Here is a 15385-nt window from a genome sequence, read left to right on the forward strand (position 1 = left end):
ATTCGTATTTTCTTTCTGTTTTAACTTTTCAAAAACTCCATTACGGCCGTAACCCGACCGTCCCATCACTGTCTCGTCCCCATCACGGCCACTTCGTCATCCATCACCGTCACAAACCTCTAAAACCATCACCGTCGCCGTCACATCATCTTATTTCCGTCAAGTGACGTGACAGATGACCCGTGGCAATCTCTAGTGGGACCCGCAAAAATCTCCTTGTGGGCCAGAAAGGCCCATCTGTTTTTTCAGTGGATTTCAAAAAAGGAAAAGTCCAAGATAGATTATCATCATCATCATCATGACGTTATTATCTCTCTCTCTACCTTCCGCCTCCAAACTTGCCCATCATCTTGGCGATGATGGGTGCTACCTTTGGATTGGCCTGATGCTTCGCGAAGTTGGCCGGGTTCTTCATCACTGCAAAGTTGGTATAAACAAATTTTTTAAAAAAGGAAAAATCAGAGATGGAAAAATGAGGATTCTTTTATTACCATCTTGCAGAGCGGCCATGATCTCTGGGTCTTTGAATGCTGCCATGAGATCCGGATCCTGAAATACCAGGCCGGCCTTTGTTTGTTAATATAAAATTCATAGCATATGATTTCTATGCTGCCCAGAAAATTACTTACGTTTAATATCTTGCTCATATCTGGCATTCCTGGCATGGCACCTGGCATTCCTGGCATGGCACCTGGCATTCCTGGCATGGCACCTGGCATTCCTGGCATGCCACCTGGCATACCTGGCATGCCACCTGGGAATGCTCCTTGGGGCATTCCGCCAGCAAAGCTGCCAAAGCCACCAGGCTGGCAGTCAGATGGGCCGCAATTAGATCCACCAGACTTGCAGCCAGACGGCGATTGCTCTGCCTTTTTGGCCTTTTCGTAGGCGGCCTGAAAAGAAAATAATTTAGAAAATTAAGATCAGAAAATACGAATAATGCTTTAAATTATACCTGAGCTTCGGCTCGGCGACGTTGTCTCTCTCGTTCAGCCTTCTTCTCAGCTCTTTCCCTGCGGAGACGCTCATACTTGCGGCGATGTTCTTCAAGCCTGTGCGCGTTTGGTTCAACCTGCACCAAGAAATCTCAGCGTGGTGGCTTCAACATTGAGCTATATACTTAAATACTTGTGCCATTTATATATTTAAATTCTTGCCTTTTTCAGCACAGCGGATGTCTCTTCATCGTAATCTAATTTGCATGCAGTGTGCAAATCTTTTGCGGCTTCTTCCCATTTCCCAAGCAGGGCCAGCGCCATTCCCCGAGATTTATACCCTTTTGCCGAATCCGGGTTTATCTTGGAAAAATAATCATGAATATCAAATAACATATATCTTTGTCATAATATCACTCGTCAAGTGATTAAGTTGGAGAGATTACCTCCAAGGCAGCATCTGCATCGCGAATAGCTGCATTTGGCTTCTTCATCTTGATGAAAACAGAAGCTGCATGATAATTTCTCGGAATATTGATCAAATAAGCAACTGGGTATTTGGTGGAAATACATAAGTATGAAAAGGATGTTACCTCGGGTAGCATACATGATTGCAGAGGATGGGTTTAGCAGTACGGCTTCAGTGAGATGCTCAATGGCCTCGTCCAGTTTGCCTGAGTATCATTCATCGTTTTTATAAAAGGAAAGATGAACCATGATTTATGATCTAGGAGAGAGACATGAGATATACCATCCGAAAGCGCTTCCATGCCTTTGCCCTTGGCCAGTTGAGAAGCTTCACGGTTATCGTCGCTCACCTCAACAGATGCATCTCCCATCTGTTGAATTAACATGATCCAATCAAAATTACAAGAAGCAGAATTCGAATACATTGAAATGAAAACATTGAAGATAGAGCAAAGAGCCACCTTCTGAGGAGGATCATGGTCGGGTTCAACAGTCTCCCCCTCCAGTTCAACGTCAGATTCCACCACTTCATCTTCATCTGATTCCGTATGTTTGTGAGAAAAGTCCTCATTCTTCGTTTCATACGCCGACGCAGGAAGCTTGCAGCCGAGACTGGAGCAACGCAACAGGAAAACAAGAAGGAGCCAAAAATTAACACTCATTTTTCATTCATTTCAATGATAGAGTGAATAGATCCGTCAATTATTGAAATTTCACTTCTGAATCCCCCTTATTCCGGACATAGAATGGATAACATAAATCAAAAAATGGATTTTTTTTTTCGATTTACGAAATCTTATTGGAACTATCATTAATCTATCAAAAGAGGACTCGTCCCTACGATTACTAATTCTCCTCTACTCTAAAATCAAAAAGCGGAGTGTTCAGAAAAAGCGGAGGAAGATGATTGAAAGCAGAATAAATCTAGGGTTTCAGACAAGCCGGAACTCGAAGAACAACGAATTCGGCTGTGACAAAAGGAATTACCTCTCGAGATAATCTCTAAAGAAGGCGATCGAAGGATCGGAGAGGACGGAAGGATTCTCCTTGCATTGTTCGACGAAATTCTTCAACTCTATCACCTTCGCTGAATCCATCTCGGAAATCTTTGAATATTAGCCAAGTTCGCCGCTTTATATACGAGTATCGCGCCTTCTAGTAGCTTCCACTCAGGATGATCCTCTCACTTTCCACGTCGTCTTAGCCACACCCACGTGGCAGAATGTCGACAAAGCCAATTTAAAATTGAAAGATGTCCTTCTATAAACAAAGATATTTTAAAAATACCGAGAATCGCCTACACTGATCGACGGTACAAAGTCCTGCTTAACTTGTTCCGGCGCTCCAGCAAAACCGGGATTAAGTTAAACCTGCGAGGCAGCAGAGTCGAATGGTTAAAATCCAAGCCCACGTGGCAGAATGTTCAAAAATCCAATTTAAATTGAATAATGTCTTTTCTATAAAAAAATATTTTAAAAACGGGGAAATTGCCAATTTGTCATCGATCACCGTTACAAATTCCATGCTTAACATAGTCCGGCGGTACAAAGTTCGCGCAGAGAGAAGGCGTATTACGTTAAACCTGCGGGACAGCACACTCGAGTATTTAAAACCCGAATCTCGCTTGAAAGCCCAAGTCTTAAGTGGGCCTTTATTAAATGGATTCAGGTCGGGCCCGTGGGTGGGGGGCCAGCCCTGTCCTCTTCCAAGAAACCCTAGCTCGCTCGATCTTGATCCTCTCCCTCTCTCGCGGATCGACGAAAATAGCATGATTCGTGCAATCGAGGAGTTGTAATTTGCATAATCTTGTCGGATCGCGGCGGGGATCAGGCGTAGGTCCGTTTTATTCTCTTTTTTTCTCGTCTTTTAAGGTTCTATGACGTGTTGGATGTGGTATTCGCGGAATCGTTGATTTGAAGGGCTTGAGGCGCGTCGATGGCTTGTTATCTCGCTTTTCCCGCGCGGATGGTTCTCCAGGATGAGAAAACATGGGGATTATAAGTGCCGCAGGGTCTTGCGGGAGTTTTCGGATCGAGATTTGGAGGAAATTGGGTCTTCCAGGACTTTTCGCCCTCGGGGGCGCCCGAGATCGATGCCAGCCGTGGGAACGAGGAGCTCGACCCGGGTTTTCGTCCCCAAGAACATCTCAAAAGTGTCTCCAGGCGGCTTGAGAATATTGCGATCAGGGAAGCGCTTAACGTCGCCGAAGATCTTCGAACGGAAGGCGGTTGGCTATGCCGATGGTGACGCGAAGAACCCCATTATCTTGGACCAACAGGACTCTAAGACTTGGAAGGAGGAGTTGCCTGTTGATGATTACAAGGATGAGAAACATAATCAAGAGAAAATCGTCTTGTTCTCCTCCAGAGACGCAGATTTTGAAGAGTACCCAGAAAATACACCTCCGAAGACAGTGCCCAAGCAGAACAATGGTTTTCTTCCTCAGCAGGAGAAGTCTTTTGGGATATTCTACAGCAGGAAGAGGCGAAGACCCAAGTCATTTGATCTTGATTCCCCATCCTCTGTATCAACAGTAAACGAAGTCAGCGGAGGAGTTTCCTTATTGCCTGATGGGTCGATCCCTCTGACGACAGAATTTGGGGATTTCAGCGGTTCTCGCTATGGAGTTGTGTTTGTCCGGAAACCTCGTTGGAAGAGGCTAAGGCTGCCGGCGTCAGAAGCAAGAACCCATCTCAGGTTTGGGCGAACCCTGAGGATCCCAGATAGAGACCCATGGTTTGAATCTGCAGCCACAACGATCCTCCTTATCCTGCAAAACCCAATTGCCCGTACCAGTTCCGATCGAGTGACTCGCCTTATTCTTTCTCTTCTCACCGGAATCATGAAGAAAGACGTTAGCTTGTTTGAATGCGCTGCGTTTTTGTCCTCCGGTGCTTTGCCCCGGGTTTTCTCCTCTCAAGGGATCGACTTCTTGCCAGTCAGAGACTGGCGCAACGTAAGTTTAATCCGCTCTTGCTTAATTTAATTCATAGGTATTTGATTTTGGAAAATATCTTTAACTCTCTTTCTCTTATTCATCAGGATTCCCTGCTTAGGAGCGCAGCCGGTGATTCCGGAGTTTGCATTCTCTTTGGTGCTCGCCAGTCTATTCCCTTGGTCAGCATTGATTTTTCCTCTCTGCCTTTCTTCTTCACCAACTTTCAGTTCCAAATGCTCGGCAGTTCCTTGCGTCCCTCTGCCGCCTTACGCTTTGTGGAATTGTATGTGAGTGTTGAGGAGCGCCGTTTATGCAGCTTCAAAGCCAGAGAAGAGGAAAAAAACTTTGAAGTGCCCGTCAATCTACAGTCGTCCATCTCTGCATTTAGGTCCCCTGTGACGCCATCTGGGATAGGTAGTAGACTTCAAAAGAGTCAAAGAAAGAGTTTTGGGAATTCTAGCAGAGGTTCTCGCCGTTCCTTAAGCAGGTACCGCAGAAAAAGATCTATGCCAAGGCAAAATGGTATCTTGAGAAGGAGCACTGATTCAAAAGTTAGTCTGTCCGATGAAAATGTCCATAAAAAAAGAAGGAAAGTTGGGATTAAGGGGTCTGATTTCAAGTCTGTCACATCAACTGAGGTAGATCAAAGCGTTGACTTCCTGTGTTGCACTGCAAATGTTTTGGTCATTGAGTCTGATAGGTGTTGGCGGGAGGAAGGTGCGAGCGTGGCATTGGAACCGACAAGCTCAAACAAGTGGTGTATCATTGTCAGGTCGGCGAAGGCCGCCCGGTACATATACAAGGCCCAGGAAGTGAAACTAAGTTACACTAATCGGTATACGCATTCGATGATTTGGGCTGGGGAAACTGGCTGGAAGCTTGAGTTTTTCAGGAAGAAGGATTGGATTGTTTTCAAGGAGCTGCATAAAGAGTGTTTGGAGCGTAATCTCCAGGTTGTTCCTGTTAAAGTCATTCCTATCCCAGGTGTGAGAGAGGTGGCTGGCTACGAAGAACGCTTTACTTCTCTTTTCGCTCGCCCTGGTTCGTATATCAGGACATCGGGTGAAGTCGAGAGGGCGATGAAGAGTAAGATTCCCTGTTATGATGCAGACTCTGGGGACGAAGAGTGGCTGGGGCAGTTGAATTCTAGTCATTTGGGTGGTGGGTCTGACCATTTTGCCTCAGCATCACTGGATACCTTTGAGAGTATCATATTTTCTCTGGAAAAAGCAGCTTATGATCATCCAGAGGGTCCTGAATTGGAGCATGCTGTCGAGCTTTGTTCCGATTTGGCGAGTCGGGATGTCATCGTGTCTGTCTTTGATTATTGGACGAAGAAGAGGAAACAACGGCGGTCCACTCTTATTAAAGTTTTCCAGGTTAGTTTTTACGTCCTTTTACTCGATGTCCTGTTTTTATATTTATAGCCATGTGAGTTTTATTTTTTGCAAAACATTACGGATCAGGCACTGCCTCAGAAGAAAGTACCACTGACCCAGAGCTCGCTTCGAAAGAGGCGGTCTTTCAAAAAGCAAGGCAGCCACGTAGGAAGGGGGAAGAGAGATGTTTACGTAGAAGGTATGTTATTCCTCGCCTTTTTGCATTATAAATCTCATTGAAACTGCAGCTACATGGTTGGTCGTATATTTTAGGGTTCGTTCTCGTTTTAAATTTTCTTTTTCTTTGGCTTCCTAATCCCTTCTTGATCATTCTCTGCTCCTGCATTTTCTCATATCTGTGAAAATTGGTTCTTCCCATCAAGTTACGATTAATTTTCTCATATACCCAAAACCCTTCTTGGTCTTTACACCATTTCTCTCTTCTATGATTTCTCATCAAATGTGACGTCTGCTGGTACATAGAATTTCCTTGTCTTAGGATCATAGCATTTGTATCCCTTCTTTTCTTGCAAGTACCCAATGAATACACACTTAACTGCTTGCAGACTGAGTTTATCAGCTGGACTATGTACATGAACAAATGCTGTGCAGCCAAATACCCTGGGTTTTAACTTAGTTCTCAAGTCAATATGAGGAAAGAATTTAGAAAGTACCTCAACTGGACTGTCATAGTTTAGTACTCTTGATGGTAGTCGGTTAATCAAATGTACGGCAGGCAGTATAACCTCACCCCAATAGAGCTTGGGAACCTGTTGATGTAAGAGGAGCGTCGGTGCTGTATTTACCACATCAAACCGAGTCTTAACTCGGATGCAGAAGTCCTTGACTACTTTCGCCGCTTCTGATTTCTGTTTTAGGAGAGGTACCCAGGTTAACCGCGTACAGTCATCGACAAGGATGAGGAACCATCTTGCCCCTGTCAATGGCGTAACAGGTGAAGGTCCCCACACATCACAATGAACCAAAGTAAGAGGAACCCAACTTCTTTCACCATTCCCATTATAGGACACTCGCTTATGTTTGCCACATTGACAAGAGTCGCACACAATTTTAGAAATTTCAAGGTCTTTAACAAAAGTAGGAAACATTTTCTCCATTAAAATAAAAGCTGGACGTCCCAAACGAAAATGTAAGAGTTTGAAATCTCCAAGTCGATTGCTTCTCTTCTCTTCAGGCTTCCAAGCATCCACCATCATCCCAGCCTTCCAAGCATCCTTGACGTAGATCAACCCATTACGCTCCTCAAAGGGTGAAATTTTCTGGTTCCTTGCCTTGTCATACACAAAACACCCAGAAGAATCAAAGATTAGTGTACACTCAATATCCGGAGCTAGATGTTGGGGTGAAATTAATTGAGCCTTGAGATTAGGCACGTGGAGAACGTTCATAATAGTTCCCACGCTCTCTACTTTTACGTTACCTATGCATGTGACTTGCACTGCTTCTCCTCCTGCAGTGAATACTTTCTTAATTCCATCACAAGGGAGTATGTATAGAATTTGGCATGATAAGGCGTCATATGGTCGGTTGCTCCCAAATAGAGAATCCAGTCTTAATAAATTTGGTTTTCTGGATAAGAAGAATTACCTGATCTAGTAACCGTGCTTGCCATGGACGTAGAACTGACTAGGGCCTTCAGCTTTTCAAGCTCTTCTCTGAGATGGCTAACTTCATCATTGTTTGGTTTCACAGCATATTTAACTGTCCCTTGATCTGATGATACAGCTCCTCCTGGATCACTTCCTCCGGTATGTGCAGAGTGAGAATGGATTTTCGAGGTCGTCCGTGCAAATCCCAGCAATGACCTTTAGTATGCCCTCTCCGCTTACAATAATGACATATAATGGGACCTTTAGTGCCCCTAGCTCCTTGACCTTTATGGCCTTGATATGCTTCATGCCCATCTTGCCCGATAATTTTATCTGCACTCTTAGAATCTGCTGCTCCAGTGGCTGCTCCAGTCTTTTGGCCCTTCACTTTGGCCATTGGTCCCAAACTGTTCTCCTCCTTCAACGCATTACTAGCAACTTGTAATCGGCCTTCTTCCTCCAACATGAGGTTGATAGCTTGTTCCGGATCAGGAATATTCTCTTGGTTCAAAATCTGACTCCTCACTGACTCATATTCAGGGTTCAAACCCATCAGGAATTTGAGCATTCTGTCCCTGAGAGTATACTCCCATTCATCTGGATTGAGAATTGGTCGATAATGATCCAATTCCAACCTAATAACTTGTAGTTCGTTCACATAATCTGTTATACTTGTCACCCTGCTGTAGATTCCAGGCTCTAATAACAAGCTCATACGTCCTCCACAAATTAATCCTTTTAAGAGCATTCTTCTGAACATAATTCCAAATTTGCTTAGCTGTCTTCAGAAATGACATTTTTGGAAGTTGATCTTTAGTCATACTGCTGAGTAGAAACACATGTACAATTGCATTGTCTTGCTTCCATAATTTATAAAGAGGATCAGATGGGGCCATTTCTGAAACTAGATGATCGCTCAGCTCCCGCCCAATCAGAGTAAGCTCTACTACTTGATCCCACTGAGCAAAATTTCTCCCATTATATCGGAGTGGCTCAGCAACCGGTGGAATCACAGAGGGAAGAAAGTTGTGAGGCTCACCTGAGTTTCTGTCTTCATGAGTCCCACTCGTCGCCATAGATGATGCCTCACTAGCCATCTTCTGATACGCTAGCTGGTCAATGATATTAACCAACTCCCCAAAAACTTTATATCCTGCTCGGCCGACAAACAGGGCCACAAAGATCGAAACAGGCAAACAATCACAATGCCTGGACGCCTAGCAGGAATGGACAGAACACTTTCTTCTTCGATTCAAGGTAAAGAGGAATGTTAACCAACCTGTTTTCCTTCCGAATGAAACCGATTGGAAGTGCCAAGAATCCACGAAATACCAGGAAAAGTTGAAACAGGCAGACACAATCACAATGCCTGGACGCCTAGCAGGAATGGACAGAACACTTTCTTCTTCGATTCAAGGTAAAGAGGAATGTTAACCAACCTGTTTTCCTTCCGAATGAAACCGATTGGAAGTGCCAGAATCCACGAAATACCAGGAAAAGTTGAAACAGGCAGACACAATCACAATGCCTGGACGCCTAGCAGGAATGGACAGAACACTTTCTTCTTCGATTCAAGGTAAAGAGGAATGTTAACCAACCTGTTTTCCTTCCGAATGAAACCGATTGGAAGTGCCAAGAATCCACGAAATACCAGGAAAAGTTGAAACAGGCAGACACAATCACAATGCCTGGACGCCTAGCAGGGACATACGGAAACACTTTCTTCTTCGGATTCAAGGCAGGAGAAATACAAGCCAACCTGTTTCTTCCGAATGAACTAGGTTGGAAGCGCCAAGAACCCAATAAGCACCAAGAGATTCCATGACACGCCAAGCCCAATGCCTCTCCTCTCGTGTCTTCCACACACCCACAGATCCGAAGCCACGCCACTGCTCTGATACCATGTTGGCTTGGTTGACCTAACCCTAGGTCGTGAGACGAAGAGAGAGAGGGGGCAGAACAGAACAAAAGAACACAACTTACTTAACTGATGTCTTCCCGTGTACCCTTTTATAAGGGGTACATGGATTGGGTACAGTTAATGGCCCCATTACTCATTAAGTAATACAAAGTAAAAATAAAAGAAGACTCTCCAGTTAACACACCTGTCGGTTCTTTCTGTTCAAAGACTTCCGGAAATTCCATCCCCTCCTTGTCTAAGTGGAATTTGTTAAACTTTATATGTTTTGAACTGTAAATAGTATCTTTCTGGCTCCTTTTCCCTCTTGCCAAATTTCTTTTGATTTCGTTGCTGTTGTCTGCGTCTTATTCCCTCCATGATCTTCAAGCCCCTCTTCTCCTTTGTTTTATAATAAATCCTAGAGCCTAAATTCGAACCTAAACCCTTATGGATTGTTCATTCATCCTCTTATCCTCTCTATTTCTTATATATCTGAATAATTGGCTCTTCGCTCTCAATTTCAAGCTCCACAAAAAAAACCTTTCTTAAAAAAAATATTTCGGCCCAATATCATCCCCTCTAATAGAAGTGAATTCCATCGCAATTTTAATATTTTGGACTGTAAATTAACGCTGGTGTTGATAATGACAGGCCGAAAATTCCATCCCCTCCCACCAAAGTGGATTTAGTTTCACCTTATATGTTTTGAACTGTAAGTAAACAATGGCGTTGATAATATCAAGCCGATTATCCTCTCCCCCATTGAACAAAGTAGACACTTTTGCATTCTTAATATTTCTTACTTAAATGATATTGGGCCGAAAAAGTGGGCATTCTTAATATTTCATATATACTTTTATGTTTTGATCTGTAAATTAACAGACGGTGTCTTTGATAATATCAGGCGTGGATCCAGGCGAGATTGTCAAGGTTCAGGCAGCCGAGGCAAGAGCAAGCAAAGCTATCTACTCTGCCGTTCAGCTGAGGGCTCGCGCGCAGCTGCTCATGGCCAACGCTGATTGGATGATGTTCAAGTCGGTGATGGCGGCGCGGCTGGCCGAAGCTGCGTTCGCGGCGGAGGATCTTCCCGAATAAACGGATGTTCGGCTGCTGCAGATTTTATGTACATCAAAAAAATGGAAGTGGGCAAGTATGGTCAAAGGTGATTTCTGCTGTTATGATCTTCTGAGCCCAGATTTTTCCTCGTCTGTTTTTTTTTTCTTTTCCATGGGAATTATACCCTTGTACAGCGATCAAAATTGTAGATTCTATGAGTTCGATGGACATAAGTAGGATTAGTGACCTCTGCTTTAACTGAAAATCTAAATGGAATATAACTGCATGTTTGAACGGCATCGGATTTTAATATGGTGGGGTTGCTGTGATTATGCTGAAGCTTTGAATAAAACCTTCGTTGTTTATGCTAAAATTTTTAGGGATAAACAACTTACGGACTACAGGGTTATTGGGAAGATAGTGTCTTCCTTTTTGAGTGGTTACACCTGGGGATTGGGGATTCAATCTGATCAATGATGTTTGATTGGTTCATGCATTCGACCAATCGAATGCATGCCTTGATAGTCGAGTCAGAAAGTTGATTCAGACTCAATCCACCCATTGGGTCCGTTCACATTCAACAATCTGGCCCAATGTTAATTACTTCCATTCAAACTATCCGGCTTGGATGGGATAGAATAATTCATATTATTTAATAAAAAATATGCATTATAAATAAAATGAGAGAGAGGGAGAGAGAGAGAGCTAGAGGGAGAAAGTGAGAGAGAGCGAGAGGGAGAAAGTGACAGAGTGCTAGAGGAAGAAAGTGAGAGAGAGCAAGAGAGAGAGATCTGGAGGGAGAAAGTGAGAGAGAACGAGAGCAAGAGAGAGAGAGCGAGAGCTAGAGAGAGAGATCTAGAGGGAGAAAGTGAGAGAAAACGAGAGCAAGAGAGAGAGCGAGAGCTAGAGAGAGAGCGAAAGGGAGAAAGTGAGAGAGAGAGCGAGAGCTAGAGAGAGAGCAAAAGGGAGAAAGTGAGAGAGAGAGCGAGAGCTAGAGAGAGAGCGAAAGGGAGAAAGTGAGAGAGAGCGAGAGCTAGAGAGAGAGCGAAAGGGAGAAAGTGAGAGAGAGCGAGAGCTAGAGAGAGAGTGAAAAGGAGAATGTGAGAGAGAGCGAGAGCTAGAGAGAGAGTGAAAGGGAGGAAGTGAGAGAGAGCAAGAGCTAGAGAGAGAGCAAAAGGGAGAAAGTGAGAGAGAGCAAAAGCTAGAGAGAGAGAGAGCGAAAGGCAGAGAGAGAGAACGAGAGCTAGAGAGAGAGTGAGAGGGAGAAAGTGAGAGAGAGAGAGAGCGAGAATGAGAGTTCAATTTTACTCATTTATTTTTCCTCTTTCAATCAAACGGTTTTTGAACGATTACAATTGACTCTCATTCCATCAAATTTTGAATGATCTAATTTATTCAATCCCTGATCCTTAGTTACACAAATGGAATAATCTGATTATGCAATCCAAGGCCAAGTATGTCGATACAAAATATCTCCACTGAATGTTTTATTGGTACTAGATCCATAAATACAAGCAGAAAAATATTGGTCAATGAAAGAAAGCCATAATCACAAAGAGTATTGCAAGCCTTTAAGCTTTGATTTTGACTCACTTTTTATGACAACTTGAAAACTTCTAATACTTCATACTTCCCACTAAGATGTCCTTGTAAGTATTGAAACATTAGCCATTATCACAAGGTAATACACTGTACATCCTGAACTTGTCAATACAGATTGTCAGTACAGTTCTTTTGTGTCACTCAATGCTGTACAAGCATGTAGAGTAAATTTCTCTTTGTAATCAAACATATTTGTCAGTCGTCTTACAAGGTCTTTCATAAACTTAAGACATCTGTTCCAAACTTATTTGTCAATCACAAACATTCAACCTAAGCTTTGTAAAATAATAATCAATTTTGACATCTATATTCACACTCTTTTAGGCCTAAATTTATTCCAAATTTCCAGCCCAAGTCAATAAATTAAGAATTACTTAACAAAGTCTGATCTTGAATCACTATACCCCTATTCAAATCCAAATCCAACATCAATCTATCTCAGTCAAATGATAAAGCAGAATTTGGGTTAGTTAAGTCATTTTAAGACTCCAATTTATGCAACAATATTTAAAATTTTTTCCTTACTTTGTATAGGGTAAGGGTTGAATCCACAAGGAGAAGGTAATGAGAGAGTAAATTCTAATTCAAATATATTTCAAAATATTTTTTTTGGTGATTTTATAAGTTTTTGGATTTTTAACTATTTTCTAAAGATGATGGAAAACTAGTCGAAGCTATTTTATATGAATAAAATAAATATTTATGTTATTTCTACTAAGTTCCAATAATTTATTATGATTTTTTAAAAAAATTGGTATTTTTTTAGGGCAAGAAATAAACTTAAAGGACAAATAGAACCTTAGGCTGCACTTCCCACCGTGAAATTGCAGCTAGGCTTTGCCCGTCCCGATGCCGGTGTCGGATGCCGGTATCGGGACGGATGCTGTATCGGAATCTTTCTCTCCACTTTCTAGTTCAATTCTCTAATCGCCAAGCGCTATCTATTTCCGCAATCATTGGTCAGATCTTCTTCTACTGTACTAATGTTTTTTCTTAGCCAAGTCTTGTCGATTATAATTCGTCAAAGACTGGCGCTAATGTTTCTGTAGAAAAAATCCATACCACTATGGCTGGTAGACCTGAAGCATAACACGTTTAATTGTATTTATGCTAACTTTAAGACCAAGGAGATGTCCTCCCCTGCGTTTCCACGGAATTTGGAGTGTATGAGAGATTTCGATAATCTTCTTGCATCGTCTATCTCTCTCTCTCTCTTTCCTTCCGTATATCTCTCTCTCATTCTCTCTCTGTCTCTCTTTCTCTATCTTTCTGATGCTCTCTTCAACTCTCATTCACTCTGCTCTCCTTCGCCCTTTCTCATGTTCTTTCTCTCTCTCTTTCTATTGTTATCGCATTTTTTCTCTCTGTTGGGCGCAAACACTCCTGGAAGCGTACTTGGAGTGAACAACTGCGGAAGATGCCAGGACGATCCCAAGACCATACGAGGAGAAACACCGAGGCGTAGTCGTTAGCCTCTGGCTCTGTCTTTATCTTTGTCTCTCTCTCTTGGTCAATCTTCCTCTCGGTCTCCGTCTTTATCCTTCTCTTTCTCTCAATTTTTCTCCTCTTGGTCAATCTTCCTCTCGCTGTCAACCATTTCTCTCACTCTCTGGTTCTCTCCCGGTTTCTCTCGCTCTTTTTCCCCCCTTGGTCAATCCGAGGAAGATTGGCCGAGAGGAGAAAAAGAGAGAGACACCAAGAGAGACAGAGAGCGAGAGAAAATTTGATGCGAGAGAAAGAAGCGATACCGATAGAGAGAAAGAGAGACCCATAGGGAAAGAGCACGAGAAACAGAGAAACAGAGCCAAAGAGAGGGCGAGTGAGATAGAAGGAGAGAAAGAGAGCCGAAGAGAGATCAAGTGAGACAGAAGGAGAGAGAAAGAGAGGGAATTCATGATGAATCTCGAAGTTTTTCTCTCATTCTCTGTCTCTCTCCCGGGTTTTCTCTTTTTCTCCGCTCCATCAATCTCCCTCTCGCTTTTCTCTCTCGCGGTCAACTTTTTCTCTCGCTCTCTATTTCTCTCACGGTTTTTCTTTCACTTTTCTCCTCTGGGTCAATCATCCTCTCGCTTATTCTCTCTCTTGGTGAAGTTGGTGACTGATTAAAAAATGTTGATGTTTCTTACTCAAGAAAATGTGCATGGACGAGGTGCCTCTCTTTCATGCAGATGGTTCTTTTGTATCGTGCAAGATCTTCCGGGACAACCCCGGCATCCTAGACGTCTATCAGCAGATACTCTCGCCTCAAATCATGGAGTTTTTGATGGGAAATTCACATCCCATTTCCTACGTGCGCTGGCAGTGGCCCGGCCGGGTGTGAGCTACCCACCACTAGTAATGGAGGTCCCTTCAGTCCAAAGACCCCTGCCAACCTTGAACACCACTCGCGCACCTGAGACACTCGACTTGACACCTGCGGCGGGCAAGAGAAAGAGGGAGAGAGAAGGAAAGCATCAGAAAGATATAGACAGATAGAAGGAGAGCAAGAGAAAGGGGGAGAGAGAAAGAGAGCATCAGAAAGCTATAGAGAGAGAAAGATAGACCTAGACAGAGAGAAAAAAGATATGCCCAGAGAGAGAGAGAGAGTTAACGAGCTCGAGAGATACAAAGAGAGAAAGAGAAAGAGAGAGCGGAGTGAATGAGAGAGAAAGAGTGCATCATAAAGATAGAGAAAGAGATGCCGAGAAAGAAAGAGCGAGACAAAAAGAGAGAGAGAGAGAGCGAGGACGCAAGAAGATTATCGAAATCTCTCGTACCCTGTAAATTCCATGGAGACAGAGGGACGATATCTCCTTGTGTCTTAGAGTTAACATAAATACATTCAAACGTATTATGCTTCAAGCCCACGGGTGAGAGAGGGATGGATTTGTTCTACAAAAACAAGCGCCAGTCTATGACAACCGCTAATCGTCCGAGACTTGACTAAGAGAAAACTTTAGTACAGTAGAAGAAGATTTGGCCAAGGATAGGGATTTGCGCAGAGAGAAATGAACTAAAAAGTGAAGAGAAAGATAGAGAGTCATCCACGGTTTAGGAAAAATGAAATGAGAAAAGAAAAGGTTTAATATCCTTACTGAGGCCGTCAAAGGATTGGACACTGCTCAGGGCCATACGCAGGCCCTTGGACCTGGCACATCATCTTGGGTAAGAAACATCAAAAGTTTAACCAGTCTCTCACCAGAACTCCACGCTCGGGACCAAATAGAGAGATCAAGACAGATGTAGAAAAAGACAGAGAGAGGGAGAGAGAAAGAGAGAGAAAGACACCAACAGAGAGAGATATCGAGAAAGAAAGGTGCGGATGAAGGCAGCATTTATCCTGATGATCGAAATATCAATCAGAAGAAAGATTGCCCGAAATACTGATCTTAACCACTTCAGTTTTAGTTTGTTTTTTATAGCAAAAAACTGGACTGTTTGATCATGGCGAATGGTTGTATTCACTCTAATTGGGCCACGCGGGACGTGGGGTGAAGTTTGTTTTCACCTGTAACGAT

At 43.2% G+C, this 15385-nt stretch overlaps 2 protein-coding genes across 3 annotated transcripts; one reads left to right on the top strand and one right to left on the bottom strand.

Moving 5' to 3' along the window:
* Window positions 1–211: 211 nt before the first annotated feature.
* On the bottom strand, window positions 212–2551 carry HIP1 (HSP70-interacting protein 1). Its single transcript, XM_078591930.1, has 10 exons — window positions 2391–2551; window positions 1865–2015; window positions 1687–1774; window positions 1529–1609; window positions 1382–1446; window positions 1158–1298; window positions 956–1072; window positions 630–893; window positions 492–549; window positions 212–417 (listed from the first exon to the last, which is right to left on the bottom strand). Exons 1-10 carry the CDS (start codon window positions 2498–2500, stop codon window positions 320–322), a joined length of 1173 nt encoding a protein of 390 aa, XP_078448056.1. The 5' UTR covers window positions 2501–2551; the 3' UTR covers window positions 212–319.
* Window positions 2552–3061: 510 nt separating this feature from the next.
* On the top strand, window positions 3062–10583 carry LOC144716716 (uncharacterized). 2 transcript variants are annotated; one of them, XM_078591933.1, is made up of 5 exons: window positions 3062–4359; window positions 4446–5720; window positions 5808–5919; window positions 9882–9942; window positions 10135–10276. In XM_078591933.1, the coding sequence occupies exons 1-4, from the start codon at window positions 3382–3384 to the stop codon at window positions 9917–9919; spliced, it is 2403 nt and encodes an 800-aa protein (XP_078448059.1). In that variant the 5' UTR covers window positions 3062–3381; the 3' UTR covers window positions 9920–9942; window positions 10135–10276. The 2 variants fall into 2 exon arrangements, with proteins under 2 accessions (XP_078448059.1, XP_078448058.1); XM_078591932.1 differs by lacking the exon at window positions 9882–9942 and having other exon boundaries at window positions 10135–10583.
* The last annotated feature ends 4802 nt before the right edge of the window (window positions 10584–15385 follow it).

Source organism: Wolffia australiana, chromosome 2 (genome assembly GCF_029677425.1).
Source record: "Wolffia australiana isolate 7733 chromosome 2, ASM2967742v1".
Classification (NCBI taxonomy): Eukaryota; Viridiplantae; Streptophyta; class Magnoliopsida; order Alismatales; family Araceae; genus Wolffia; species Wolffia australiana.